Here is a 26,171-nt window from a genome sequence, read left to right as displayed (position 1 = left end):
GGTGGTAGTGGTACTGGACACTTTATATGTTGGATTTCCTACTAAATTCGTGCAGTATCTTTTGCCTATCACACTACAATAGGTAGAAAACTATGTCCACTTTCTGACTGCAACTTTTATCTATGCATCAATATAACATTTTAACTTTTCATCACATAATCTAAGATCTTTTCACATCTAAACTAGTCTCTCCCTTCCCTTAGAAATAGTGGATGCATTCCAAACTGTGCTGGACAATTAAGGTGATTTTACAATAGAAAACAAACCTGGTTGGACTGGAAGATAGATGACCTAATAAGCTTGTCTCCCAGGCCATAATTCTATAAGAGCATGAGAAAAATGTTGTTTGTTTGTTTTGTTTTTAGTGTTTAGTGTTTTTTTTTCCAGTTGAACGTTTTCAGACAGCATCTCTTACTGTCTGCTGAAGTCAACAGACTTTTATTTCATCTTGCTATGTAGCATGAGAATTGTTCATTTTTACTCAGATTACATTTTAAAATATTTAAAATTGAACACGAGGATTTTTCATTGAATATCAATTGAATAGCAATTGTCTTCACATCTAGTTTGGTTATATTAGAATGTAATCCTAATTTCATGACCACATAAACTCTATGTATTATGCTGTAGTAGTCAGAATATTGAAAACATGTTAAGATTACACTGGTCACGTTCCCCTTTATGGGTGAAGAGACTAGGAAGGCCATTGTATTTTCTCTTGATATTGAACTTGAAAACTATTGTAGGAACTATAGTCTAGGGAAAATAGTCACATATTTGTGAACTTGCTTACTGTTAGCCATGCAAAATTAGTGTAAACTGAGTACTTGTGTTTTTTTTCTTAAACTACAAGCAATAAAAATACGGTAATTTTGAACTATACTTGCACATAATGGCTACGTCTACACGTGAAGCCAACATCAAAATAGTTTATTTCGATGTAGCAACATCGAAATAGTCTATTTCGATGAATAATGTCTACACGTCCTCCAGGGCCGGCAACGTCAATGTTCAACTTCGACGTTGCTCAGCCCAACATCGAAATAGGCGCAGCGAGGGAACGTCTACACGTCAAAGTAGCACACATCGCAATAGGGATGCCAGGCACAGCTGCAGACAGGGTCACAGGGCAGACTCAACAGCAAGCCGCTCCCTTAAAGGGCCCCTCCCAGACACAGTTGCACTAAACAACACAAGATCCACAGAGCTGACAACTGGTTGCAGACCCTGTGCCTGCAGCATAGATCCCCAGCTGCCGCAGAAGCAGCCAGAAGCCCTGGGCTAAGGGCTGCTGCCCACGGTGACCATAGAGCCCCGCAGGGGCTGGAGAGAGAGCATCTCTCAACCCCCCAGCTGATGGCCGCCATGGAGGACCCAGCAATTTCGACGTTGCGGGACGCGGATCGTCTACACGGTCCCTACTTCGACGTTGAATGTCGAAGTAGGGCGCTCTTCCTATCTCCTCATGAGGTTAGCGACTTCGACGTCTTGCCGCCTAACGTCGAAGTTGGTGCCGCTACTTCGAAGTAGCGTGCACGTGTAGACGCAGCTAATGAGAATTATTTTGAAAACTCAAAATAATTCTTATTTATTTATGATGAACACACCCAAGAACAGCCTGCTAACACTAATGGGAAGTCTTGAGGCCATAAAAGCTTGGGTGGGGTTAATGGAGAAAAGTTACTCTTAAGAATAATTACAGGTAAAATAGTGTGTTTGGTTTCATTATGGCCTCATTTGTCCTTTCTCAGACCTAGAGGAGCTGTCAATGAAATTGAACAGACAAAAGTGTGGAGAATAAGAACCCATATTTTTTTCAGAATCCCTGATGAGATGCATGAAGGAATACATTTCAGGCACAGCATAATGTAATGTGTATTGTTAAATGACCACCAGCTGTATCCAGCAGCTATAGTTTTTGCAGGGAATAATGGCATGCAACAGAAATTTTAGTTCCCATAATATAGTGAAATCGAGACCTCAGTATATGGTGAGATTGCAGAAGTTCATGTGTGCTGCCACTGTACTGCGTGCTAGTTCTTTAGCAAATAAAATATCAACCTTTTAGGTCAGATAATGTAGCAAGGAAATAGAAAGCTAAGATGTAAAGAAAATCAGTAGTGGAAAGTCCTAAAATGCAGTGTCCATTGATTACACTAAGGATGAGTTTATGCCGTGGATTATATAAACATTAAGAAATAGAAATCACTTACTATTGTTTCATTTCTAGGCAATACAGTACAAAATAAACTTGTTTGAGAGTTTTAATAAGACTAATTTCAAGAAAGTTCATAGCATTATTTTAACTGAAAAGCTTATTAGATAGAAATCTGTTAGAAACTAAGCCTTTACATTTGTAAAGAAATTTATAAATTTGATGAAGAGATTTGTAAAATTTGATGAACAGATGCAGCAGCAAAAACTGAGTGAACAGATTGGTTCCACAGAGAACTCAATTATAGGTTGGACCTCTCTAGTCTGGCACTCTTGTCTGGCAACATCCATAATACGGCATGATTTTAGTTAATTGGATCACCATTTATCATGGGTGTCACCAAGTTTCCCATGGTCACATAAAATTTATTTACAGCCACCAGTCCTGGCTTTCAGTGTTCTGCAAGATTGTGTAGGTGTAATTTACCCCTAAAAGTCTTCTAAGAGCCCCGTAAGCAGTGAAGTGTTGGTAATGCTGCTAGACAATATCGACCTCCCATAGTCCAGTAAATTCACTCATTTGGCACTGGTCAGGTCGCAGGGGTGCTGGACTAGAGAGGTTCAACCTGTACTCAATTTAATTTTTAAAACTTGGGTCATCAGTGAGTTTGATGACCTCAGTATAGTTGGATGAATTCCCACATCATAAGCTCTATTGTCTGTTGTCAAATAAGATAGGTGATGCAGGGATACCAGTGTTATGGAGAGATGCTAGGACATTTTGAGCAGATGTACCCAACCTGCTGGCATTTTGCTACAGCTGGAACAATTGCACTGATATCTCAAAGCCAGCTTAAAACAGAGAACTGTAACAATTAGCCTTGAAATCACAAATGTGAGAGTGACAGTATCTGATGTGCTCATTAAACAGTTGCCATGGTTAGTAGCCCAATGATTTACTTTGACAGTGGTGCCATCTAGAAATTCTGACTTTCCAGATTATTCCCATCCAGCTCTTCCTCCCTGCCCCCACATTGATCATTAATGATCCCAACTGGAGAGTTTTGTGCTAAAATTGTATTCAGGCCAAAATTATCAAGCCTGGATGCATAAAATTAGGCCTGCAAAGTCACATTTAAGTGAATGCTTAAATGCCCCTGGAGTACATCGGCAGTGTGGATGCACAACATTTCTGTAAACAGGGCCATTATTATTCAGTAGGCCTAGATATGGATTGATATGCTTAACTTTAGTGACCCTAGTCTTAAAATGTTAACCTCTCTATAGCAGGACTTCAGTAAATGTGGCTTTACAGTTTTATTACATATGATTAGGTGTGATACATTGAAAGTGATTTTCATGCATGAACTCATTTACCATCCCAACCTTACAAGGACTTCTTTTTTGACCTATATTTATTTCAAAATACCTTGTAGTGATGATATTGCAAAGGGCAGTACATACATGTCTATATTGGTTTTGGATTCCTAGGCCAACACTGCCATACTGATATGAATAATTCAGATGTGGGCTCTCCCACAAGCCTGACACCTGCCTTTTCAAATTCATGCTTGTCTCAGTCCTGGTAGGGTTTGGTAAAATATAAATCAACTATAAAAACCCTCATGTTAGACAACAATTCCCAGAAAGAAGTGCTTTCCTGCTAGCTGCCATAGCCAATGATAGATAGCTTGGAAGCAGCACAGCTTCTGTAGGCAAGGAGGATCTAAGACAGTTGGCAGCCTACTGTGGAAGTCTTTCAATCACACCTTTTTGAAAGGTATCGATCAGATAATATGATATACCCGTAAGTTCAGGCTGTTGCATATTCCAGATTCAAGCTAGGGCATGGAAACCCCTGGTGATAACAGTTTATTAATTTTTAGTAATGAAGGTTTTCCTGTGATGAGACTTTGTTGCTAAGGCCTTGTGTAGACTTCTTACTATGTACAAAGGCCCTGGTTAAATCTGAGATACACAGATATTCAGTAATTTGCCAATGGAGGTCTTTTGGCAGAGACATGAATTGAACCCTGGGTGTCTAAATCCCAGATTAGTTTATTGCAAATAAGTCTTTCCTCTGAAATTCAATTTCCTGTAATTTTGGAGTGATCTTGATTCAACAGTTGAATGCCATCAACAAATTCAAGCTTTGAACTCAGCTTCGGATAAGTGACTTGGATTCATGATTATGGTTTTAGATTTGCTTTTATTCAAAGATTAATATAAATCAGATAATAATAATCAACTTTAATAATCTGCTTCTATGGATTTGTAATCTCACAGAAAAATGCTTATTTCGTTATTTTTTCAGTTTGGTGGTGGCAGCAAAAATTGTTATAAAGTAGGGAAAAAAATTCATGAAGATAGTGTCTTCCAAAGGGTATTGCTGTCTTAGGCCTTCTGATCTTGACAGCATCTCATGAAAGGAAGGAGCTGAATTAAAAGCATCTCCCATCATTTCAACATGTTGTGATGATATTATGAAAATGCCACTCCCATAGTAAATACAAAAGCAGAATCTAATTTATTAAAACTAATGAGTTTTTATATGGTATGGCTCCCAGGCGTCACTCAAAATCAAGGCCCCATAGTGTTAGCTGCACTACAAATATATAGTAAGATGGTGTCTCTACTCTGAGGATCTCAGCTAATCAAATATTCAGTTCTGGATGTATAAAAATAAGAAAGGGACACAGTTCAGCTCTGTGCTTCCCTGTTACAGTTGACCTGCAGCAGTATTTCCAGAGGAGGCTGAATATTCAATGAAAGATACAATTTTTTCAGCAGTTCAATAATAATTCAGCTCTCAACAACAGTGTGCAAAAGTGAATAGAAAATAAAATGGAGGTGCTGTGGAGAATCAGGCTCCTGTCCTCCCTGTGAGACATGCTAACATGCTTGTATTAGATTAGATAAAATGGAAATGTATTTTTATAAGATGAGCAGGAATACTTTTGAATTAATTTTGCTAGGATCAGATAGCCAGCTAGTTGTCAAAAGCACAAACAATGAAGTGTTAATATTGAGGAATGACAGAGTACCAGAGTTACTCTGCAACAAAATATAATTGTACATCTTTTCAGGGTTTGACTTAGTGTTTTGACAGCCTTTGAAGTCACATTACAATACATCAGATAAACTAAAAACCCAAAGATAGCACTGGAGCTATTGTGACAACTTCTACGTGCATGGTGTGTGAGCGAGAGAAAGAGTAAAGGTGAGGTGAAGTAACTTGCAGTGTTTTTTCAGTTGTGGCCTGTAGTGGATGAGAGGATCTGACATTTACGATTGCTTTTGTGGCAGTAGTTGAATATTCCAAGGAATCGAAAAGCAAACCAATTGGTTTAGTTTAGTGTCCAAGCTACAGCTAAGTATCATAATAGTGTCATACCAGGCTCAAAACCTAAGAACTGATCATGTCTCTTCTGTCTTCACACAAAATTACAAACGGAAGAGCTGAACGTGGAAAAGTAGACTAGGTAAATAAAGCTCATGCTTATTTAAAGTTCTCCAGGTCAATTACTGTGAGCCTGAGGCCCACCCACAAAACTTTATTGGAATTAAAATGCAGTAAGTAATTACATGTGCTATTAGGGTGTTCAGAAAATGTAAATAAGCCAAAACATTCAAGCATTTGTAGTTACAAGGTTTTGTGAACATTTTAACAAGTATATCCCCTCTCTCTTTCACTGTCTTCAGGCCACTAACTATCTATTTCTGTCCAGCCTGGTTTGTCTGTCTGAAGCTTAAAAATAATATATACATGCTACCCATTGTGTAAATTCACCTCATCATGCATGCTCAATTTGAAAAGAGCAAGGAACTTACAAACTGACTTAGATGCTTGAATGGGTTTGTTGATAAAATTTCCAAATCTTTGTGACGTGTCAGCTGCATGCAGTCATAATTTATTACCCTAAGACCTTGCACAGCTGCTTTATTTTTCAAAACTGAGAAATATATTTAATAATTTAATATACGTGGGGCATTTCTGTGATCAAAGTTAAACTACTTTTCTTAAGTTTTCACAACTTTTTTTCTCTCTGTGTGAGTGCCTGTATATTGTGTATAGAGGTGATGGCACTGACTATCATTAAGGTTGCCCAACACTTCCCATTATCAGATCTCTAAAAAGTTGTTCTATAGCTGTTTGGGCTGGAATTTTCCCTTCTGTGTGTTTGCCTCAGGTAGATTTCTATATTTTTTAGTTTCTGCTAAGAGTTCAGCAACTTCAGAGAGTTAAATTAGGAGGAAAATGCTATTTGCCCATGCTTAAAAGATAAATAAAAAAAGACTTACATGTGTTTCACTGAGAAGCTCATCACACTTCTATGATTTGGAATAGGAACTTTAAATGTAGTGGGGTAGGAGTAGAAGGTCAGCTTCATGTCAGGGATTTGTTCTTTGCTGTCCCTGTAAAAGTATGCCCAAAATTTCTTAGTTATAGTCCTCTGAAGTATCTCTACTTGCAGATGCTCAGGAGAAGTTTGTTTATCTGCATTAAGCATGGTACGTCCCAGGATTCCATGTGTTGAGCATATGTAACAGGGTAGTGGGAGTTTGAGACAATATTATTTACAAGTTTATTACGCTTCCCTCCTTTCTGTACCTGCACTTAAAGCCCAGGGAGAAAACTCTGTCTTTCCAGAATTAAACCTCAAGGCTATTGTATGAATATCTTTCCTTTTTCACATGGGGATTGTGATGAACGGAGGCTCTGACTGCACGACTTATGGGTGGTGAAGCATTGGAATGTGTTGCCTAGAGAGGTGGTGGATTCTCCATCCCTTGAGGTTTTTAAGTCGCGGCTTGACAAGGTCCTGGCTGGGATGACTTAGTGGGGGTTGATCCTGCTTGAAGTAGGGGGCTGAACTAAATGACCTCCTGAAGTCCCTTCCAGCCCTATGATTCTGTGATTCTGTGAACTTATTAGTTCTGATTACTATTATGCTGTTTTATTAGGAAAAACTGTTGTATCATGAGTGCTGATACACACATGGATCCATCATTTCCACAGGTCCTGTTGCAGCTTAGCACAAGACAGACGCAAACAGAAGGTGCTTAGGACTTTAACAAGTTTGTCATGATGCAAACATCTGGGAACAAAGAGTTAGCTGAATCTTAGAAATCTGATTTTAGCTGAACTCCTAAGAGGAGACGGAAAGAAAGTTACTGTAGAAACTTACCATGAGTAGAACAAAAGTAGCAGGTGACTGGAATAGCTTTAAATAAAGAAAGACCCAGAATTTGAGGAGAAAAGGAAGTATAGGATAGAAGAGAGCAGGGTGGGTGAGGAACTGGAAGAGGGAAAGGTCACCAGCATATAGCAGGATCATGGAATGAGTGGGACCTGTCTCCTTTCCTGACTCCTAGTGGCCACAAGGACTCTGTTCTGGTCAGCCCACGAGTCTTATATCTCAGCCAAAGAATGCCACGAAGTGGTGATGAAACTCAGGCATGGACATGTATTGGGTGTTCATTATCTTGTGTGAGCTATACTGTCATCCTGGCTTTGTATGATTGAGTGAGAGAGCATAAATGTGGAAATGCTGAGCAAACTGTCTCTCTTTCTCTCTACATTAACTGTTCGTAACCGTTGTGTGTCCCAACTGAGAGGGACACTGTGTAAACCAGAAGCTTTACAACTTTTTGGTGGACTACTAGGACAGGGGTATATTAAAGTAACTGGAGTATTGGAGAGGAGGGTCAGCACTGGTCCTGGGATAGGCAGGCTGAGCAGAAAGGATAACAGGGTGAGAGTCATACCCAGGGAATGTTCCAGAAATGCCAAAGGAGGAACGCATACTGCCGCCTGCTGAAGCTTCAGAAGCTTAGCACACTCCCATGCACCCAGACAGTAGAGGTTTGTATTGCCCTCACAGTGAAGGGCCAAGAGGGATCAACATTTCAGTTTGTCAACTGAAAATCTAAAAAATAAATCAGATCAGGTTGATAGCAACATTTTGGTTTGCTACTATAAATCACCTTACATTCCAAACCAAAAGAATTGTTTAGATCCCAAACCAGAATGTTCTGTTAAAAAACATTGAAGTGGGACAGCTGTACAGTTTCAAAAAGCTTTCCCCCCAAAAAAACAATTTTCAAAACTGGAAATAAATTGAAATTACCCTTTTCCATCACTAGTTTGGACAAGTTGACATTTCCCAGTGAAAAATATGTTTTAATTAGAACTGGTTGGGAATTTTTAAAAGGTAGTTTCCAGTTAACCTCAAAGAGAGAGAACCGTGAGCTTTCTTAGTGAAATCCATTTTGAATGGACAGAAACCAATGTAAGTAGTGCAAAACATTGTGAATACTATATGGAATATGAATAAAGTAAATCTACTGTGTTTCTCATATAGCCTTTCCTTCTTTGTTGCTGTAACATATATTTAAATTTATGGTTTTCAACAAAACACTTTCTACTCTTTCACAAGCACAAATACACGCTTTCATCCGATCCTTCAGAGAGCATGGAGCTGTCTTTCTAGTGTGCATTGTGTGCCACCTGGATTCTTTGGAGCTTGAGAAGAAAGGCAGCGTTCCATGTCATTTCAAAATACTTCAGAAGCCTTGCAGCAAACAAACAGCCCACCGTCTCTACAGCTAGCAGCCTCTCTGTCCTTGAGTTGATGGCTGATCGGCCTTTAGTTGCTGGTGAACTAGCAGACCAGAGCCTGTATTCAAAGTGGTACAGATTTGGGGCCCAGCCCTCACATCATACATATCTCTTAGCTCTGTGTGGATCGCTTGCTGAGGCCACAGAGTTTTCAGTCTGCAACTCATATTAACAACCTTTCGTCCCTTGACCTCCCATTGGCTCAGCTCTCAACTACAGGTTGAACCTCTCTAATCCGGAACTCTCTTCTCTGGCAACATCTGTAATCTGGCATGGTTTTAACCATCTGGACAACCACTTATCATAGGTGTGGCCAAGTTTCCCCTGGTCCCATAAAGTTTGTTTACAGCTACCACTCCTGGCTCTCAGTGTTCTGTGCTGTTATATAGCTGTAATTTGCCCCTAAATGCCTTCTAAGAGCCCAGTAAGCAGTGGAAGTTTTGGTAGTGCTGCTAGACAATATTGACCCCCTCAGTCCAGCAAATTCTCTTGTCCGGCACCAGTCAGATCCAGGGCATGTTGGACCAGAGATGTTCAACCCATAGTGACTATGGGTGGGACTACAAAGGCTCCTTACGACAAACCTGAACCTTCCTTTTCATGTTCAGAAACAGCTATTGAGAATGCCTAGTAACTGCTATACCTTGCTTCCAAATGTTTCGGGACCCTCTAGTTGAGTTGTTTAGCACTGCACATGTGCAGAGATAGTGTATTCCAACTAAAATCCATGTCTCTTCTCCACTGCTTCTCTTCCTGTCTCTGGGCCAAAGTCAAAAGCGGTTAAATTAGCATGCTGGTGGGTTACACAAGGCTTTCCCTGAATTTCTCTTTCTGGTAGCCAGGGATAGCTGTGGTACCAGAACTGAGAGGAGAGAGCTAGCTCTCCTGAGTTCTCAGTGTCTTCTTCTTGGTATCCAAACATTGTGTAGAGGAGGAGAAAGCTGTTTTACTAGATTGCAGAGGGGAGAAAACAGAAAGGGAGAACTGACAGGAAAGTTGGACAGGAAAAGTGATGCCAGAGGATACAAGGTACAGAAAAGGTACAGATTACCCAGATTGTAAAGGCACTGATAGGAGCAGAGGCAAAGAGGGGCTGAAAGTAAAGGCGAGGAAGACAGGCTGGGAGCTAGACAGCAGGTGGGAACAAAAAAACAGGATTGGGTCACAGGAGCAGAAAGGAAAGTAACCAGCAGCCAACACTCCATTCCAGAATCTGGAACTGAACCTCATGTCTCCTCTGCTGTTGGGGAGTAGCTATGAAACCGATGGAGAATGCGTGTATTTCTTCTCTAACTAATGGCTTTTCCTTGTAGAGGATAATACAAGCACAAGTGGCAGATGTGTGTGGAGTAGATATAAAGGTCTGAACACTGATCTTGACCACCATGGATCATTATCATTCCACAGAATAGATATTTTGTTTGTTGAGGGCTTTTTTGGTATTGTTTTTAAATTAGGAAAATGCATTTAAAAAGAAAAAAAGCAGTCAAGTAGCACTTGAAAGACTAACAAAATAATTTATTAGGTGACCTTTCGTGGGACAGACCACCTTCTTCAGACCATAGCCATACCAGAACAGACTCAATATTTAAGGCACAGAGAACCAAAAATAGTAATCAAGGTGGACAAATCAGAAAAAAAAAGATCAGAGAGTAGAGGGGTGGGGGGAACGGGGGGAGTCAAGAATTAGATTAAGCCAAGTATGCAAACGAACCCCTATAATGACCCAGAAAATTCCCATCCCAGTTCAAACCACATGTTAATGTGTCAAATTTGAATATCAAAGAGAGTTCAGCAGCCTCTCTTTCAAGAGTGTTGTGAAAATTCCTCTTCAGTAAGATGTAAACTTTTAAGTCATTAACAGAATGGCCTACTCCTTTAAAATGCTGGCTGACCAGTTTATGGATCAGGAGTGTTTTTATGTCTGTTTTGTGCCCATTAACTCTTTGTCTAAGAGAGTTTGAAGTCTGTCCAATATACAAAGCATCTGGACATTGTTGGCACATGATGGCGTATATGATGTTAGATGAGGAAGATGAGAATGTGCCTGTGATTCTGTGAATAACCTGGTTAGGTCCAGTGATGGTATCTCCAGAAAAGATGTGTGGACAAAGCTGCCAGCAGGCTTTGTTGCAAGGAAAAGTTCCAGGACTGGTGTTCCTGCGGTATAGACTGTGGCTGTTGGTGAGAATCCTCATAAGGTTGGGAGGTTTTCTGCAGGAGAGAACGGGCCTGTCACTTAGGGCCTTCTGGAGTGTGGCATCCTGATTAGGGATACGTTGTACGTCTTCAATAATGCATTGCAGTGGTTTGAGTTGGGGGCTGTAGGTAATGACCAGTGGCGTTCTGTTCTTGGCTTTTTTGGGCCTATCTTGGAGCAGCTGGTCTCTGGGTATTCGTCTGGCCATGTTGATTTGTTTTTTTATTTCTCCTGGTGGGTAATTCAGGTTTATGATTATTTGGTAAAGACCTTGTAGTTTTTGGTTTCTGTCAGTAGGATCAGAGCAAATGTGATTGTACCTAAGGGCTTGACTGTAAACAATGGAACTAGTTACGTGTGCAAGCTAGAAGGGTGTAGGTAACTATAGTGATCAGTGGGTTTCCGGTAGAGTGTGGTACCGATCAGGCCATCCTTGATTTGTATTGTAGTGTCCAAGAAATGTATCTCTCGCATAGAGTAATCGAGGCATAAGTTGATGGTGGGGTGCAGATGGTTAACATCTCTGTGGAATTCTTCTAGAGGCTATCTATGCTGGAGATACCATCACTGGACCTAGCCAGGTTATTCACACAATTACGGGCACATTCTCATCTTCCTCAGCTAACATTGTATATGCCATCATGTGCCAACAATGCCCAGAGCTTTGTATATTGGACAGACTTCAAACTCTCTTAGACAAAGAGTTAATGGGCGCAAAACAGACATGAAAACACTCCTGATCCACAAACTGGTCAGCCAGCATTTTAAAGGAGTAGGCCATTCTGTTAATGACTTAAAAGTTTGCATCTTACTGAAGAGGAATTTTCACAACACTCTTGAAAGAGAGGCTGCTGAACTCTCTTTGATATTCAAATTTGACACATTAACATGTGGTTTGAACTGGGATGGGAATTTTCTGGGTCATTATAGGGGTTCGTTTGCATACTTGGCTTAATCTAAATCTTGACTGCCCCCTGCCCGTCTACTCTCTGATTTGCTCACCTTGATCATTTTTTTTTCTGATTTGTCCACCTTGATTACTATTTTTGGTTCTCTGTGCCTTAAATATTGAGTCTGTTCTTGTATGGCTATGGTCTGAATAAGTGGGTCTGTCCCACGAAACCTCACCTAATAAATTATTTTGTTAGTCTTTCAAGTGCTACTTGACTGCTTTTTTGTTTTTATAGTATATAGGCTAGCACGGCTTTCTCTCTGTTAGCATTTAAAAAGGAATGTTAAGGTTACAGAGTCATGCAGTGGAAGACATGTGGGAGGGAAAGACATAGTGGGGGAGGGAGAGCTCAGTGATTTAAGCATTACTCTGGTACACCCCAAGTTGTGAGCTGAATCCTTGAGAGAGCCCTTTAGAAACCTGGGGCAAATCTGCTTTTTAAACTGCAGCAAGGGAGTTTTAGGTTGGACATTAGGAAAAAGTTCCTAACTGTGAGGGTGGTCAAACAGTGGAATAAATTGCCAAGGGTGGTTGTGGAATCTCCATTGCTGGAGATATTTAAGAACAGGTTAGATAGATATCTATCAGGGATGGTTTAGACAGAACTTGGTCCTGCCTTTGTGGGGCAGGGGACTGGACTCGATGGCCTCTCGAGGTCCCTTCCAGTCCTAGTATTTTATGATTCTGTGATGTGTAGGGGGCCCACCTGATGTGTTGCAGAAGTTGGAACAATATTAAAATCCATTTCAGGCTCTAAAATAATTTAAACTTCCAATATCCACAGAGTTTGGAGGTAGCCAAGTTTATTTAAAGCTGTTTAAAGAATTTTACAGGTAACCCTGTTGTTGCCCTTCTGTTTGCTAACTTATGCTTAATGATTTGTGGTTATTTCGTACATGTTTTATTATGTGGGTTATAGAAGTGAAGTTCCTGTGTAATATACACACATATGCATACACTCTCTTTTACCCTGGTAAACAGTTTCATAGTACAAGATTTCTTACAAAATTATCTGCAAATAACAAAAAAGCATGAAGAAAGGCTAAAGTAACACAAGCTCCAAGAACTTTTTATATGTTACTTAAAAGCTGTAACTAGCATGCAGTGTGCAGCAGTATAGAGAACACAAATTAGAAATGCCATTTTGATTTTTATTAGTTTTACAATAAATTTTACTTTTCATCTTTTCACAACACTTCACATTCTGACATGCTCTGATGTGCAATAGTGCTGCTGAGTTTATTCGATAGAGTATTGGAACAGTTCCTCTGAACACTGAATTTAGTGGGATTTTTGCCATTGACTTCACTCTGAGCAGAATCAAACCCATTGCAGCTATTTTTGAAATTCTTGATAAAGAAACATTTCCTGAAACTGGGAGATTCAACCAGTAATCATGGTGTCATAATAAAAAAAAATGTTTTGTTTATTCAGCTTTGGGCCAATACTAGTGGCAGTATAATTTTCTATTGTGTAACAATGCCATGGCACAGCTGTGCTGCACAAATAGTAAAAGAAATGTGTTGTTGCTTTGTTTTGTTTTGTTTTTTTAAGTAATTTTATCTCAAAAGCTAATAGGGGTATGTTTAGCTTCACCATATTGGTTTACTTAATAATTTCTAGTGAGTTTTACTTGAAGTTGCTAAAACTGGGTGGTAAAGTTTAACAAAAAAAAAAAAAGGAAAGGGCTATGAAAGCTTATGTTCCAAAATATCTGTTAGTCTATAAGGTGTCACAGGACTTCTGTTATTCACAATTACCCTAAGTTCTCTGGAACTGGATAGGGATTAAACCAATGGACTTGTATAGAAATTTCTCTGAAAACCTATTGACTGAATTTCATAAAGAATATCCTACCCTTCCTGTGGTTTTTAATCAATGTCATGGATAAAGTTTCCTGTTAAATTCTATAGAACAGTCTAAGAAACATATGCAGAAGTTAACATTGTCTGATGAGTTCTAAAGGATTTTGTTATGAGGCTTGGAACCATTTTGTATAAGGATGAATTCATCTGATTGCACTTAGTAAATTTCTAACTGCCTATTTCAATTTCTATGTAAGATAATAAATAAATATATCCTGGACCCCTGCACAAAAGCTAAGTAGACCAGTTATGCACAGAACATTCCTAGGGACATAGGCTGAGAGGGGTAGCTGTATAAGTCTGTATCTTTGGAAAACAAAGTAAACAGTCTTGTACCACCTTAAAGATTAACAATATTATTTGAGCTTTCATGGGAAAGACCCACTTCTTCAGATTCTGGAGTAGAACTCAAGAAGTGGATCTTTCCTGTGAAAGCTTATTACCTAATAAATAATAGGGTTAGTCTTTAAGGTGCTACAGGACTGCTTGTTTTGTCTAGGGACAGCTCATTGCAGAATCCATCCTCAAGGTGAGGAGCTCCTGGTAACTACTGTTTGTATACTAATAGAAGACATACATGAGTGGCTTGTGCACAGCTCCTACCCCTGCAAGTCCCAAATTTCTATTTTGGTACCATGCAGAGATCCACCACAGGGTGCAGACTGTATGGATTAGAAGTTCCTCCTCTGCTGAATAACTGCTTTCAGTCCTGCATGCTCACATTGTTATTATGCTGCTACATGTATGGCTGCAGTGAGGTAGGTGAAAGGACAGGAGCTGGCCTAGTGGAAAAAAAGAAGGATGCACAGAGTGGAAACATCCAGCCTCAGGGCTTTGATTTGATATGACATTTATCTTCTCAAGTGAAGTTATCAGGTGTCTTTTTCATGAATGAAGATAAATGTTATAGGCTTATACCCTCATGTAAATAGGCACTGAGCAGCTTTGGGCTGCCTCCCTCAGTGTGTTTGCTCTAGGAGACTGGGAGGGAGTTTCACTGTGCTGTTTGGAATGTAAAATGTGTAAATGTTAGAACCCTTTTGACTTAGAAATGTTTTCACCTATAGAAACGATATTTGTTTTGACAGTAAATTCTACACTTAGACAAAGAAATTCTTATTCTTTCTTCACATGCATGTACAGAAACATATGTTTTTATGAGGGGAAACATCAGCTGAAATGATACAGATCTTCTCCTTTCCTTTCCTTGATACTGCTTGATGTTGAAGGTGGGCAGATCCACTACAGTGCAGGATTGGACCCCTTGGAGTTCTTCCACTTGTTGAAAGAAGGAAATATCTATAACACCTCTAGGATTGTCACTTTAGCTTTTGTAGTATAAACAGGATCAAATCCTTGTTCTTACTCACCTTTGTAATTATTTAGTTATTTAGAAATTACTTAGAACATAAGAATGGTCATACTGGGTCAAATTAAAGGTTCATTTAGCCTAGCATCCTGTCTTCTAAAAGTGCCCAATGCCAGGTGCTTCAGGAGAACAGGAAGTTAGCAGGTGATCAATCCTCTGTTGCCCATTGCCTGTGTTTGGCAAACAGTTGCCATACCTGCCCAGTTCAGAAGGGTCAGGCCTTAGGTAGGAAGACAAGTCACTGTTTTCCACTGGTGGGAAATCAAGATATCTCTCACCTTCCCTAAAAATGGTCTGTCCATCTGTCTGTTACATTCTTTTACTGCCTTGTCTGTCTGGCCTTGGTGGGTTTTTTTTATTTGATTGATTGGTTGGTTTTTTCACTTTGATTAGTTAGCATTTTATCCAAACACAGTGGCTAAGTCTACACTAGAGAGTTTTGTCAACAAAACTGGCATTTTGTTGTCAAAACCCATGGAGCATCCACATTCCCAAGGTGTTCTGTTGGCATTAAATCTACATAATGCGTCACTTCTGTCAGTAGCATTCTGTCCCCACACTCCCATGAGGCAGAACAACCTCTGTTGATGGATTCTGTCATCAGAAAGCCAGTCTGGATGTTCTGGGGGCCCTCTGTCGACAGACACAGCTTTTAGGACACCAGGCATCCCTGTCTTCTGTGCTTCTGGGTGGCCGTTTTGTCAAGAGAGTGGATTGCTCTTTCAGTCCGCATGGCAGTCTGGAAGCAATATGTCGGCAGAAGTTTTGTTGGAAGATATTTCTAGAGTAGACATAGCTAATGTCAGGTAAGTGCGCAAGAGATCATGGGGAGAACTTTTCTTTGTGGAAGACTTGTACCAGATTATGTACAGACTTGTTGTTTGATATAGGTATTTCCAACTGGAGTGAGGGGCAGCTGCACTTAATGAAAGAGACTGATGTATTAGGCAGTGAATGAAGATGAGCTCGAGGATTATCAGAAATCTGAAGATGTTAGTTGCTGTAATTTATTGGGAATGACATTCCTGCAGCAACTTAACAAGTAGGCAGAGTGGTGCAGAGATGGAGAGTGATAGGTATGACTGTGTGATGGTTTCAGTCACACAAATCCCCATGAGACTATCACTTGGGCTGTGTCTACACGTGCCCCAAACTTCGAAATGGCCATGCAAATGGCCATTTCGAAGTTTACTAATGAAGCGCTGAAATGCATATTCAGCGCTTCATTAGCATGCGGGCGGCAGCGGCGCTTCGAAATTGATGAGCCTTGCCGCCGCGTGGCGCGTCCAGACGGGGCTCCTTTTCGAAAGGACGCCACCTTCTTCGAAGTCCCCTTATTCCCATGAGCTCATGGGAATAAGGGGACTTCGAAGTAGGCGGGGCCCTTTCGAAAAGGAGCCCCGTCTGGACGCGCCGCGCGGCGGCAAGGCTCGTCAATTTCGAAGCGCCGCTGCCGCCCGCATGCTAATGAAGCGCTGAATATGCATTTCAGCGCTTCATTAGTAAACTTCGAAATGGCCATTTGCATAGCCATTTCGAAGTTTGGGGCACGTGTAGACACAGCCTACAAGTGATAGCAGATAGATCAAAGTAAGTTACTAAGCAAGATAAAACCAAACACAACAGCACAGCCTAACACTGTAAGAAACTAGTTACATGCAATTTCTTACCCTAATAGTAGTGCACTGAGGCAAGTGCAAATGTGCATCACCAGTAGAAACAAAAAACCTAGCTGTGGGCATGCTGCTAAATGAGCTGGGCAGCATGTAAATCTCTCCTCAACAGCTGCACAAGCACACAGCTTATGGGGAACACTGGTTCTAATCCTCTTCTCTCACAAGCTGGGAAGTTTCCCATTCAGGATCTGATCCTTACCCCTATTCAGTCTTAGATGTTTCCTGTGCTCATCTTGGGTGGTATGCAGAGGTATCCAGGCATCTGGCAGCAGCCCTGTCATTTATTTTCTCACCTTTATATCTCTTTTGCCAAAGGTGGGCATCCTTTGTGTTCAATTCAAACTTTTGACACTTCCATTTGAAAAATACAACTTCCAAAATGGATTCCAGTATAAGGCGACCTGGCCACATATCATGGCAGGATCACTGATAGCCCAGGCTTGTAGAAAAAACAAGACTATTCACAGATCTTTAACCTGAGTACCAGGCCATTAAGTTTATTGAGTACTACTAATGTCCTTCACTTAGCACATCTAGTTTAGTCAACAGGTTTATACTTCATAATTATAACTTCAGATGCAGAAATGATGCATGCACACAAATGAAATATGTACACTCAGCAGATTATAACTTTTTATGATCTGTTACAGGATGCATTTTCATAAAGTGTCTTTCAGTTATTCATATTAATAAGCATATTTCCATAAAGAATATAAGGTTCAATGTCAAAATCTGCTCCTCCAACATTCAACCCAAAAGATAACGTAAATGTCTGCAAGGAGACACCTGATGATGTTCCAACACCAGTAAGCCAGTCAGTAGTTTTTAGAACTAGAAAACTCGATCAGTTTTGATGGCAGGGAAGCTGGACTATTTTTAGTTACATGACAAATCTTAGATCAGTGGGAAGATGCATGGCCATGAAGTAATGTCATAGCTCACATACTTTGAGCTGTGCAGAGAAAGATATTTTCGTTTCATGGAGGATACTGATATTTTGAAGTTCTGGGTTTGTTCCGATTCAGAGCAAAACTCCAACATTTCAAGAAAATGTTCTGTAAAAGAGAATGGAGCCTTGGAACCCAGAGCAATGTGGGTGGTAGAACATCTCAGAGTTGTGCACTTTGGAAGCCAGGTGGGTGAGCTAGCCAGAAGCTAGGTAAGAAACCCTCCCTCAGAATCATCTTGGCAAATTGTTTTCATTTTAGATGAACTAGCAAATTCTCACAAAAAATTTGGAATTTGTCTGACTAGCTTGGATAATACTCTTCGCAATCCCAGCTGTAGAAATTGAGGTATTATTCCTACTAACACTACAAAAAGAGAGCTTCTCTCCTCAGCAAGCAACATAACTGCACTTGTCATTATATTCTTATATGTATATGAGAATTTAGAAAGGGAGGTATATAGTCATGTAAGCAAAAAGCTGCATGAATGTGTGTTGTGTTGCAAGATTCCATTTGTTTTTCTTTTCTAGATCCAGGAATGGGGAGACCCGTCTAAAGAGGATCCTACCCGAAAATTTGTATTCACCAAGCTCATTCTTGTGAACACTTTGGCTTCACAGCTGCATCCATTTCAGAATGGCCGAGAAGGCTCCACCAGGGATGAACAGGAAGTCTTCAAGATCTACTGTTTCCCTCCCACCAGAACCAGTGGAGATCATCAGGAGCAAAGCTTGCTCCAGGAGAGTTAAAATAAATGTAGGTGGGCTCAATCATGAAGTTCTATGGAGGACTTTGGACAGACTCCCAAGAACTCGATTAGGAAAGCTCAGAGACTGCAATACCCATGATTCTCTGCTGGAAGTATGTGATGACTATAACCTGAGTGAGAATGAATATTTCTTTGATCGACACCCAGGGGCTTTCACTTCCATATTGAATTTTTACAGGACAGGGAAACTACACATGATGGAAGAAATGTGTGCACTCTCTTTTGGCCAAGAGCTTGATTTCTGGGGGATTGATGAGATATATCTAGAATCTTGCTGCCAGGCAAGGTACCATCAGAAGAAAGAACAAATGAATGAGGAACTGAGGAGAGAGGCAGAGACAATGCGTGAGAGAGAAGGGGAAGAGTTTGATAATACTTGCTGCCCAGAGAAAAGGAAGAAACTCTGGGACTTGCTAGAAAAACCCAACTCATCAGTGGCTGCAAAGGTAGGGTAAACGATATGCTTAACAGCAAAGCACTAGAAAATTAAAAGTAAGTGACTTGTGTATCTGAAATGAATCAATAACTTTCACTAAAAGTGTGTAATGTAGAGAGGAACAAGGGTATATGTGATCATGTGAATGCTCCTGATTAAATGTCCACTGCAAAGTCCATTGAAATCAATGGAAAATTTCCCATTGACTTTATTCAGCTTTGGATCAGGCAGGAGCTCTATAAATATACTTAGAATGTGTTGTATATACAGACAAACACACACATATGATTGTGTACGGCATGTACATGTAATCTTTCCTCGCATATATGAGTATAAAACACAAGTTGCTTCCTTGCCTATAAAATGATTTTATTTTGTCATAAAGAAATGTTTTCTGCAACTTCAGAGTGTACTGTTTCCATCAGAGCATTGCATAGGTTTAAAATGGCTGTCTCTCAATTCATTTATTAAGGACATCTAATAAGTGGCATCCATCAGCTTGAATTGTCAGGAGAGTGGTACCAACAACCAGTGGATTGCTTTGTAACTTGTTCATCTGTGATTTAAAATAAAAAACAACAAAAACCCTTTAAAACCCAGAATGTTTTGTATGAAGAGACTATACAGTGATAAGGAATCAGTCTAGTGAAAGTGTTCCAATCCTGCTGCCTTTAGGCAAATGTCCTGCTGATACTTAGGTGAAGTTTACCTGTGTTAAGAAGGAAGGATTGGACTGGAAGGGCCAGATTCTGGTACTCTTACTTACAATTAAAAGCACTTCAGGAAGCCAGTGGGACTATTCATGGCATAAGGTGCTAATTTGTACGAGCAAGACCATCAAAATCTGCCCCTAAATTAACAGCACTTAAACTATATACAGAAGTTTAGTGCACACGTATTGCTTAGTTCTGTCTGGGCTTTGCCCTATCACTTGTGAGTTACTAGGGTGCCAGTCCTGTATTAATAATTTTAAAATACACCTATACACACCTAGAACTGGAAGAGACCTCAGGAGGTCATCTAGTCCAGTCCCCTGCCCCCTTGGCAAGACCAAGCACCACCCCTGACCTCAATTTGCCCCAAACCCTAAATGGCCACCTCAAGGATTAAGTTCCCAACCCTGGGTTTAGCAGGCTGATGCCCAAACCACTGAGCTATCCCTCCCTCTTAAACACATAGAGATACACATCTCATAGAGCTGGAAGGGACCTGACAGTTTTTTTTAAATCTATTTGCCCCAGGCCCCTAACTGCCCTCTTCAAGGATTGAGTTTACAACCTTGGGTTTAGGGGGCCAAGGCACAAACCACTGAGCTATCCCTCCTTTTGAAGCCTCATAGCATTCCATTGACTGATTAATAATTATTTCTTAATAGACATTTTAAAAAGTGTATTTTTTTTTCTTTTTAATTTTCACTATGGATAACTGGATTGACCTTTAAAGAGTCAAGGCATGGTATATAAAGATTTGTAAGTGAAGTACACAGCTGACAGTGAATAACAAAGGTGTTAATGAAAAATGTTTTAGAAAATACATGCAAATGGTTTTGCTACCTATGAGAGCAAAGTATTTTGGGCCATATGTTCCTCTCCATTAGGAAGAACAGAGAGAAGCAGATGGCCACCAGCTATGTCGAAAGGTCTTATGGAAGCCATGCTACACTCGAGAGGGCTTGTCTACACTTGTCCCCAACTTCGAAGGGGCATGTTAATCAGGGTGATGGGAGGTTACTAATAAAGTTCTGCAGTGAATATGCAGCACTTCATTAGGCTAAGTCTCCCCTGCGGCAACTTCCAAGTGTCAAACCTCAGATAGCTGGCATGTGTGACAAAAAGGTGCTACTTTGTACAAGCTAGACCATCCTAGGAGTAAAGGCACTTGGAAGTAGCATGGCCCCTTCGACGTGCCCGCGGCTACGTGGCATGCCCACACTTCGAAGTTTGATGATTTGAATTTGCCACGGGGGAGAATTAGCCTGATGAAGTGCTGCATATTCATTGCAGCCCTTCATTAGTAATCTCCCATTGCGCTGACTAACATGCCCCATTCGAAGTTGGGGGCAAGTGTAGGCCCAGCCTAAATGATCCAATGGCATGGTATAGCAATCGCCAGGTTCCATGCTGTACGGCTGTGACACAGCTGCAGTGCAGCTTGCTGGATAAGGATGGAATCAGCAAACCATCCCTCAGTGCTGCATACTTTTGGTAGCACTGTTAAGTGAGCATGGCTTCCCCCTAACCACCAGAAATATGAGTGCTCCTGTAGATTGGAGAGGCAGTGGCAGGACAACAACGGAACCAGCATTGCTGCCAGTGGTAGGCAGAGAGAGAAGGAGAATGAGAGGAAAAAACCCACACAATAGCACACCAGCTCCAGACATGGAGATGGAAGCCTGCTGGGTTTGAACTCAAATCATAGGCCTACCTATAGTAAACTGGTTATGCTTGTTGCCAAAACTATTTTGACCTGCTACTTTGTGCTTTCCAACAGTGGCATAGTTTTGAGAGAGAAAAAGGCATGGATGTTTTCTTCTAGGTTATCCTTTGTGTTTTCATACCTCATAGAGGAGGCTGTGGCCCATAGTATGGTACTTAATACCCATGAGTCATGCTACTGCCAAAATACATTGTGAACTAGAAAGCAAGACAGTAATGCTGAGCAGATAGGCAAAAGCGAAACCCCAGATCCTTTCTTTAGTTTATTAGATTGTGTTCAGTTTGGTTTTGCTCTTGATTGTTCTTTTGCTTTGTGGTTAATTGTGTATATGTAGAGGGGGTGGGATTTTCATTAGTACTCTTCATTAGTCTAACTCTGCTCTCATTGAATTCAATTGCTAATCCCCCATTGGCTTGAGTGGGAACAGAAGCAAATGCTGAGCACTTCTGAAAACCCGAAACAAAGCGTTTATTGACACTGTACTTTACCACTGGTTTGGCCTATTTTGAAGAGCCTGGCAATATATTTGATTTGGGTAAAAAGCAGTACTTCCAGTATTGATACCCAATTCAGGCAAGTTTTAAAAAACAAGATGATTATTTATTACTTTTATTTACCAGGGCTCATATTTTTGTTTATTTTGCAGTTCTTGATTTCCTCCTCATCTGGCTGAACATGATTCACAAAACCTATGAATTTATTCTGTGTTGTTGCAATAGAATGCATAATGTGCTTATCTTTATCCTGCTATGCGAACCCTATTTGACTAGTTTAAATTATCTTCTTTATGACTTATTGCCTCTTTTGTGTGGTTCTTGGTGAGTAGCTTAAAGTAAAGCATATTGCACAGCTGAAGTTGAAGTTTCCTTTCAACTGTCCTCAGATAGTAAATACACATTCAGTGGGCAAAAATCCGATCAACTATTCTCATGCAACTTCATGAACATTTTGAATAATGAAATGAAAGCAGAAGTTATCTGAATGGGGCTAGCCTAATGGAGAAGGGTCAGAGAAGAGCTGTGAGGTTGAGGGCCCATAGTAAAAGACTCAAGAAGTTCCATTTATTCAACTAAGTAAACAGAAGATTAATGGGTGACTTGTTTCGATTCTGTAAGATGCTACCTATTTGATCATAGGCTCTTTAGTCTAACAGACAAAGGTATAACACAATTGAGAAGTTGAAGCTAGATCAATTAAGACTGAAAATAAACCATACATTTTTAACAGTGTAGGTCATTAACCACTGGAATGATTTCCAGGGGTTGTGCTGCATTCTGCACTACTGACAATTTTTAATCAAGATTGTCTCGGGAGGTCGGGGAATCTTTACAATGGGGAGTTTTTAAAACCAGCTTAGACAGACACATAGCCTAGACAATACTTAATCCTCAGGGTGGGGGACTGGATTAGATGACTTGTTGAGGTCCCTTAGGCTACAGCTACATGGTGATTTAAAAAAAAATAATGTATGACAAATGGCATTGAAGGTCAGAATAAGGGGCTATTTCCATTTCTCCCTCATACCAGAACCTTTGTATCTTGAAATAACGCACACTGTTCAGCCATAGATTTACAGTCCTTCATTTCTATGATTCTATGTTTTATTACTACACTATTTTTCCAAAAGATGTGCTCTAGGAATTGTTTTGGGGAGTTGTCTCACCTGTGTTTAACAGGAGGTCAGACATGATCAAAACTATACCTTCTGGCTTTGAACTCTGTGTATCTATGAAACATTAGCACATGAAGAAATAGCCATATATAAACCAAGATATACTGAAATTGGCATACATTATGCAATATGCTGTTGACTGGATAGCATATTAGGATATATGGCATTATCCTCATCTAAGGTGAAAAATTCAAATTTCAGCACTTTGTTTTAAAGTAGGAGTGGGAAATACCTGGTGCATGGTTTGTATGCAGTTTGCCAGAGTTAGCCACTAGTGGGCCAGCAGGCCCTTTTTTTACCAGAAGGTGCACAGGTATGGCTGCTCCCAGTGGGTGCAGTTTGCCTTCCCTCCCCTCTTTTAAAGTATAACTTACGTGTTCACCAAGCAAATTATACTTTATCCCTAAACAAGGAGCATGAATTTGTATTGGATTAACTCATTGCCTCTATAGAAAAAAAATTGAAAGACTTGTCTTTGCTGACCCATATTACTACAACAGCGTGTTGAATCACTATCTAATTACATATTTAGGATCTCAGCCCTCCAGATTAGAGGAGAGTAGGCATGTGATCTACATAATGGCATAGACAATACACTTTTAAAGTTTGTGGAGTCTCCAGCATTGGAGCTTTTTAAAATCAGGTTAAACAAATCCTATCAAGGATATTCTAGATGATGCATGGTCCTGCCATGAGTCCAGGGGACTGGGACTTGTTGTCCGCTTGAGGGTCCTTCCAGTTCTCTGATTCTATGATTTTGTGTCACTGAGATGACTTGCTGAATTCCCAGGGAAAGGGGGATTGATTCAACCATTCCTGGGACATTGTCTGCTAGCCAGTCAGAACAGCATTGGTGTCACCTTGGTGCAGGCTAACTTCTCTGCTTTCTTGTTCAGAGGTAAAGTTTGTCTTTGTAAGGGAAATAATGAAGAGATTTTTGGAAGAGAAAATCAAGAACAACTTATAAAAATCGTCACCAGCATAAACCTAAAACATATTGTTACTTTTCTATCTTTCAAAGAAACATGAAAAAGAATGTAATATTTATTTAATCTACAAATATCTGTATTATTCAGATACTTCATTGCACCTTACCAGGTGACATGAATGGATTGTTGTTGCATTTGCTTCTGACACAGTGGCTATGTCTACACGTGAAGCCAACATCGAAATAGCTTATTTCGATGTAGCAACATCGAAATAGGCTATTTCGATGAGTAACATCTACACGTCCTCCAGGGCTGGCAACGTCGATGTTCAACTTCGATGTTGCGCGGCACCACATCGAAATAGGCGCTGCGAGGGTACGTCTACACGCCAAAGTAGCACACATCGAAATAAGGGTGCCAGGCACAGCTGCAGACAAGGTCACAGGGCGGACTCAACAGCAAGCCGCTCCCTTAAAGGGCCCCTTCCAGACACAGTTGCACTAAACAACACAAGATCCACAGAGCCGACAACTGGTTGCAGACCCTGTGCCTGCAGCATGGATCCCCAGCTGCCGCAGCAGCAGCCAGAAGCCCTGGGCTAAGGGCTGCTGCCCACGGTGACCATAGATCCCCGCAGGGGCTGGAGAGAGAGCATCTCTCAACCCCCCAGCTGATGGCCGCCATGGAGGACCCGGCAATTTCGATGTTGCGCGACGTGGATCGTCTACAAGGTCCCTACTTCGACGTTGAACGTCGAAGTAGGGCGCTATTCCGATCCCCTCATGAGGTTAGTGACTTCGACGTCTCGCCGCCTAACGTCGAAGTTAACTTCGAAATAGCGCCCGATGCGTGTAGCCGCGACGGGCGCTATTTTGAAGTTAGTGCCGCTACTTCGAAGTAGCGTGCACGTGTAGACACAGCTAGTGTGTGATAAACACAAATCACTCAGTTTGACTTTTTTGGGTATGAGGGATTTTTTGTTGTTTTTGTTTTTTGCTAGTTATCAAAAATAATAAAATCCATCCATCTGATCCAAAGCCAGTTGAAATTAAAGGGAGTCTTTACATTAAGTTCAATGGGCTTTTGACCAGGTACCGTGTGAAAATCACACCCATTAATTTTCCAGATCAGTGGAATGAAAATGAATGTTATGTAAAACATTTAAGCTGCGTCTACACGTGCACGCTACTTCGAAGTAGCGGCACCAACTTCGACATTAGGCGGCGAGACGTCGAAGTCGCTAACCTCATGAGGAGATAGCAATAGCGCCCTACTTGGACGTTCAACGTCGAAGTAGGGACCGTGTAGACGATCCGCGTCCCGCAATGTCGAAATTGCTGGGTCCTCCATGGCGGCCATCAGCTGGGGGGTTGAGAGATGCTCTCTCTCCAGCCCCTGCGGGGCTCTATGGTCACCGTGGGCAGCAGCCCTTAGCCCAGGGCTTCTGGCTGCTTCTGCGGCAGCTGGGGATCTATGCTGCAGGCACAGGGTCTGCAACCAGTTGTCAGCTCTGTGTATCTTGTGTTGTTTAGTTCAACTGTGTCTGGGAGGGGCCCTTTAAGGGAGCGGCTTGCTGTTGAGTCCGCCCTGTGACCCTGTCTGCAGCTGTGCCTGGCACCCTTATTTCGATGTGTGCTACTTTGGCGTGTAGACGTTCCCTCGCTGCGCCTATTTCGATGTGGTGCCGCGCAACGTCGAAGTTGAACATCGACGTTGCCAGCCCTGGAGGACGTGTAGACGTTATTCATCGAAATAGTCTATTTCGATGTTGGCTGCACGTGTAGACGTAGCCTTATACAAATTCCTTTGCAAGTCATAAAATAACCACTTGATTTCCAAGCAGATTGTTCACTCAATGGTCAAACCACGTTAATACTGCATCTTTGATTTTCAGAGTGAAGAGTTGAAGAATGCATAATATTTGCTGCTTAGCTTGTTGTACACAGTGCAAAGGGGGATTATTATGCAAGAAAAATAGTGTGTTATCAAACAGTTGTTTCTATTACAAATGTCATAGCTATCAGCAGAATGGGAAGAAGATATATTTCTTTACATTTACACTTTGGATTGCTTTGAGTTAACTTTGCTTCTTTTGTATTTATTTTAGATCTCGGGTATATAATGCTCTAGACCATCCTGGTTAC

General features: G+C 40.9%; 1 protein-coding gene across 2 annotated transcripts in view; it reads left to right on the top strand.

Annotated features, from left to right (window-relative positions):
* KCNB2 (potassium voltage-gated channel subfamily B member 2) overlaps positions 1-26,171 on the top strand; it is a 344,624-nt gene that overhangs the window by 3,069 nt on the left and 315,384 nt on the right. The window contains exons 1-2 of one of the 2 annotated variants that reach the window (XM_074987082.1): positions 18,642-18,646; positions 18,733-19,000. In XM_074987082.1, the coding sequence (XP_074843183.1) occupies positions 18,749-19,000 (252 nt within the window). In that variant the 5' untranslated portion in view covers positions 18,642-18,646; positions 18,733-18,748. Of the gene's footprint in view, positions 1-18,315; positions 19,001-26,171 lie in introns of those variants that run through there. The other variant, XM_074987081.1, reaches the window with a different exon arrangement.

The sequence above is a fragment of the Carettochelys insculpta genome, chromosome 2, assembly GCF_033958435.1.
Source record: "Carettochelys insculpta isolate YL-2023 chromosome 2, ASM3395843v1, whole genome shotgun sequence".
NCBI classification, from domain to species: domain Eukaryota; kingdom Metazoa; phylum Chordata; order Testudines; family Carettochelyidae; genus Carettochelys; species Carettochelys insculpta.
The sequence above is the reverse complement of the archived record's forward strand: the minus strand, read 5'-3'. Positions and strand labels throughout refer to the sequence as shown.